At 33.4% G+C, this 5,204-nt stretch overlaps 1 protein-coding gene across 2 annotated transcripts; it reads left to right on the top strand.

Moving 5' to 3' along the window:
• The first annotated feature begins 1,725 nt into the window (after window positions 1-1,725).
• Window positions 1,726-4,648, top strand: LOC124631395 (protein RER1). 2 transcript variants are annotated; one of them, XM_047165766.1, is made up of 5 exons: window positions 1,726-2,046; window positions 2,645-2,749; window positions 3,189-3,285; window positions 3,609-3,829; window positions 4,455-4,648. In XM_047165766.1, the coding sequence occupies exons 1-5, from the start codon at window positions 1,969-1,971 to the stop codon at window positions 4,536-4,538; spliced, it is 585 nt and encodes a 194-aa protein (XP_047021722.1). In that variant the 5' UTR covers window positions 1,726-1,968; the 3' UTR covers window positions 4,539-4,648. The 2 variants fall into 2 exon arrangements, with proteins under 2 accessions (XP_047021722.1, XP_047021721.1); XM_047165765.1 differs by having other exon boundaries at window positions 1,729-2,046; window positions 3,606-3,829.
• The last annotated feature ends 556 nt before the right edge of the window (window positions 4,649-5,204 follow it).

Genomic DNA, 5,204 nt, shown 5'->3' with positions numbered 1-5,204 from the left:
GTACTGTATTAATTTTCCCCATGTAGGTATCTCTTGAAAGAATCTTTAATATTATATTATATATATCTTTAATTTAATATTATGCTGAAAATTTTGTTCACATATATTTTCACAGGGGCTAGTCATTTACATTTGTCTTTAGTCTTGTAAAGCTAAAGTTGTTTGTGTGTTTAAATTCGCTTATCTTAGGAACTACCGATTCGAAAAAGTATTTTAATGCTAGAGCAGTTCGTTCGTACACAAATAACATTTTGCAATATAAAAATAAAATTTTGGCGCCAAAAATCATTGCGCAATTTAATTGATCGTTAAGGAAGCGCCTTAGATACATTATTTATTGAGAAATCCATCACTGATTAATATGTAGGTAAGGCTCCACTGCCTGGAGCACATCCGCGACCAAAATATGAGCGGAGCAGTTTCTACGAATTTGATTCCCACTACGTCACCAGTGTCGCGAACTCGCCCGCAGCGGAGCAGCTGGCCGTATGGTGCTAAAGGTAATGTGTCTCTACCAATGTTGACTGATAATGAAATTATGATAACTATACCGTAATGACTAATGGACGTGCGTGACAACTACCCACCATTGTTCTCCAAGCCTCCCAACTGGTGCCAGTTGCACGACTCTCTGCAAGGTTGTCCCGGTGACTTCTTAAGTCTTTTGTTCCTTTTCCTCTCAACCGCACCAGTTATTAGAAGTCTTTCTAGACAATCTGGGTTTAGAATATTGAAGATTGTGCAATTGTTTTTGCCAAATATTTGTATTGTGATTATGAATGTGATATTGAGCGATTTCATTGACCGTCCAAGCTGCTTTGGACGCCCTTAGACCCACAACAACAGTGTGCAATAGAAATGTTGTGCATAAAATGTAATTGCACAATCTCCAATATTGTTTCCAGGGCATGATGCGTAATATTGCGCAATTTAATTGACCGTCTAGGCAGTGCCTTAGACCGCGTAATGAATAAATTTTACTAAGGCAACACCGCAATCCCCACAATTACAAAGTGTCGACGTCAAATGTAAAAACTAGTGTTGTACGACAGACACCATAAATCCAAGGATATATTGCAAGGAACAATCGATAAACTCTGGAAAGTCATTAAAAAAAACACAATGTGAAGTGAGCAAAAACTTCAAGAATACTGAAACTCTATTTACATATATTTATCTGTATACTAGCCGTTCCCCGCGGTATTACCCGCGCCCGGTGTATTCTTTGCCGCTCTGGTACATGGTGGTAGCGTCTACCTACACTTGGTATTGGTATACTCATATAAGTTATGCTACCCTGGTACATGGTGAGCAGTTGCATCGAAATTTCGTTATTGGTATACTTTATTAAGGTGAATTATGCTGTCCTAGTACTTTACTTTTGTGGTTCTGCGGCATTCCGTAAGTTGGTTTTTGTCTAATCATTCCCGTCCCGGGAATCTTACTCGCAATTTTTTTTTCCTTATTTGCTCACCGTTTAGACCTACCCTGGACTACGACAAACATTTTAAAACTAAAATCAGCTCAATCGGCCCAGCCGTTCTCGAGTTTTAGCGAGACTAACGAACAGCAATTCATTTTTATATATATATAGATTTAAGTTCTGTAAGCCTATTGGGATTGTTGTTATTGAAAAAGTATGTCGAAATAGTAACTGATGCTTTCCTATTAACTGATTTGTTTTCCAAGAAAAATCGATAAATATCGTACCATGAATCATCGCATCCCTAGTTGATGGCCACAGAGAAAAAATTCTAGGTTCCAACTAGTCTTTCCTTATTCTAAGTTTTGATAGTAAAAAAAGGAATTTATTGCTAAAATAGAGGTTTTAGGTGTAAATACCAATTGTAAATTAACGTTTCGTGTAAATATTATCACATTTAGTAACTTAATTTCCTATTCAATGTGCCAGTAATGTACATCGAGTATTAGGAACACTTTACGATACAGGAAATTTACGGATATAAAATGATGGATGGAAATGATTTAGTTACTGAAACTTCAAGGAAAGGTATTATTTCACAAGCATGGACACGGATTTCGCAGGTAAATTTTATTTTTGGGGTTATTATGTCCTATGTATTAGAACTGATGACAGTTTAATCAGCTTCACATACATTCCTCATTAATTGTAATGAGTTGTCATGTTTCCATACCGCGAAGTATGAATATTTCGTTTTCAAGAATGCCTGTTGCCTACTGTACACAACTTTAATTACTAGGTAAATAAGGGAAAGAAGTTAGACTCTAAATTACTTAACTTGCTAATTCTCAGTATCTCAATATTCTCAACATACATAAATGTGCAAATTGGTTTAGTGTACACTGTAGTTTCCAATTTTGAAGATGTCCCATTGATACTTAAAGACACTAAACATGAATGCTTTTATGAAATTGTAAATATAATTATTTGATTTTAATCCTTTTGGGCCTTCTGATTTGCTACTATTAGAATATAATTAGACTCAACACTTATTTATTATTATCAGTGTACCGCTTCCTCATTTTAAGTTGAAATATAACTAATATTGCTTCTTCCAGTAAAAACATTTAAAGACCAATCAACTATTTATTGTATTAATGTTGTAATTAATAAATATAATAGTAACTAGATAATATAAAGTATGCCTTAATTTGCTTCCAGGTTTACCAAGGTACACTAGATAGATGGACACCACATACCAAGTTTCGGTGGGTTGGCAGTTTTGTGCTCCTACTATTGTTTATGCTCCGAATATTCACAAAGCAAGTAAGTCATGGTTATCTTATCTCTGGTAAAACTGTTTGTCTGTTTCGACACGTACTATTTCAACATGATAAATGAATGGTCATTGTGATGTGAATTTATCTTATAAATAAGTTCCTTCTGCCATTACATTAATAAGAATTATAAATTAAAATTTTTGCATAAAATTTTTTTTGTTGAATAATGTAGAAAAATAATAAATTTTACTATTTATAAAAATGTATCATTTACAGTTCTTATAAATATTTATGATAAATAATTTGTTGAGTCTGTTTGATTCCTCTCTATTTTATTTTTAAATAGAAGATTGTGAAGATTATTATAAATTTTATCAAGATAAGTGTCTACTCAAATGGAGTTCATTTATGCATGTACAGTTAGATAGACAATTCCTAGTCATTAGACATATCTATGTGTATTAAAATGTATTCAATACTTTCAGGGATGGTACATTGTCACATATGCTTTGGGAATATATCATTTAAATTTATTCATTGCATTCCTTACACCGAAGATAGATCCAGCTATGGACTTTGATGGTAAGAACTCTTTTAATTTAAAACCTGACATACAACATTAATAAGCATGAATTGGAGTTGATATAACACTCACTATGAAAGTTTCTTTGGTCATAAATGAACAAAAAATATTTAAACACAATAAAATTAAAATATTTTTTTATATTATGTGAGTTCTGAGCTATAAATGTAAAAGTAATGTTATACTTCTTTCATTAAAAAAATGTGGGTTTCATACATAACATTTTCAATGACAACAATAGTAGAAGCCTGAAGCTTTTCAATTCATATACAAACTGCTTACCTGGATTACTGCTATTAATAATTTGGCATTGTTCTAGGAGATGATGATAATGGTCCTGCCTTGCCAACCCGAGCCACTGAAGAATTCAGACCATTTATCCGGAGATTGCCAGAATTCAAATTTTGGCTCTCTGTCACTAAAAGCACATTGATAGGTTTCTGCTGTACATTTATAGATGCTTTTAATATTCCAGTATTTTGGCCTATATTAGTGATGTATTTTATAACCTTATTCTGTATTACCATGAAGAGACAAATCAAGGTAATTTCTTTTAATTTCTTATTTCGCTTTTTAATTATAGTGTCTGACCTTTAAGTTAATTGTAGTCATGCCTCTCCCTTAAATCATTATGTTCTAAACATATCACTAACCATGTTTTTTTCAAAACCATGTTAAGCCATTATCATCTGCTTTGCCGTACATGTCTATACCCATGTTTGATGAAACTTGGCAGTAGTAATCATCATCTGCCTAGCCTTTTCCCAACTATGCAGGGGTCAGCTTCCAATCTAATAGGATGTAGCTAAGCAGGAGAGACTGCCTATCTGACCTCCTCAACCCAGTAAATTGGGCAACCCAATACGCCTTGGCAATACTAGTTCTCAGACATTCTGGCTTCTGACTACCCATCATGACTACCTTGGTCACCCATCCACGGACCAACCGCGCCAAGCGTTGCTTAATCTTATGATCAATCGATCCTTGTGGCTTTGACGCACAAGCTTTTCAAACTCGGCAATAATAATAATGATAGGTCACAAATCATAATAACATGCAGGCTACTTGTTATCCCAGGGCATGGGAACCACAGGGAAAACAGCATCACACACAGCTAGTAAATAATAAGTGTAAGAAATCAAACTAATACTTTTTTTTTTCTTCACAGCATATGATCAAGTACCGGTATCTACCATTTACTCATAGCAAACCAAAGTACAAAACTGTTGATTCTACTGTTACTGTGAACTGACCATATACGTGTATGTATACAAATAAGAACCTTGAAGAGTCTTAGTTTAATTAACTTAAAAACTGTTGTATGCAAATATTTCTAGAAATACAGTTTTTATTGTATGTTTCCTCATGTTTAAGTTATTTTAAATATAATTTAAGTAAATGGTTTGACAATTGCAACTATGTTTTTTACCATAGAATCACAAAGCTTCTATTTCTTGCAACATTCATTATAATTATATTTCCTTTCATGAATATCTATTATAGTTCTCTTACCAACCATAATTAGATTCAATCACTATTAAATTGATTAAAGTTTAGACAGCAGTATAGTCTATGATTCGTACGTAGTGTAAAATTGTTCTTAATGTAGGTACGATAGTTATAAATAGACGAATGTTTGCAGGCTTCAGTATCCTACTTGTTGGATAATAGTTATGTGAGCCACACTGAAAAGTACATCAATATTTGAAAGTCATAACCAACCCCCTATTTAAACTGATAAAACCATGTATCTACTTGGTAATGTGAGTATAAAATAAATCTAGGGAAGGGAATGCATTCATTTACATTATATACACGTAGACTGATAATATATTTCCGGCCGTATATCCATGATAATACTGTATCCATGCCGTTAAATATTTATGGCTGATTAGGCTCTAGTACTTATAATGTTGGT

Source organism: Helicoverpa zea, chromosome 6, assembly GCF_022581195.2.
Source record: "Helicoverpa zea isolate HzStark_Cry1AcR chromosome 6, ilHelZeax1.1, whole genome shotgun sequence".
Taxonomy (NCBI): domain Eukaryota; kingdom Metazoa; phylum Arthropoda; class Insecta; order Lepidoptera; family Noctuidae; genus Helicoverpa; species Helicoverpa zea.
The sequence above is the reverse complement of the archived record's forward strand: the minus strand, read 5'-3'. Positions and strand labels throughout refer to the sequence as shown.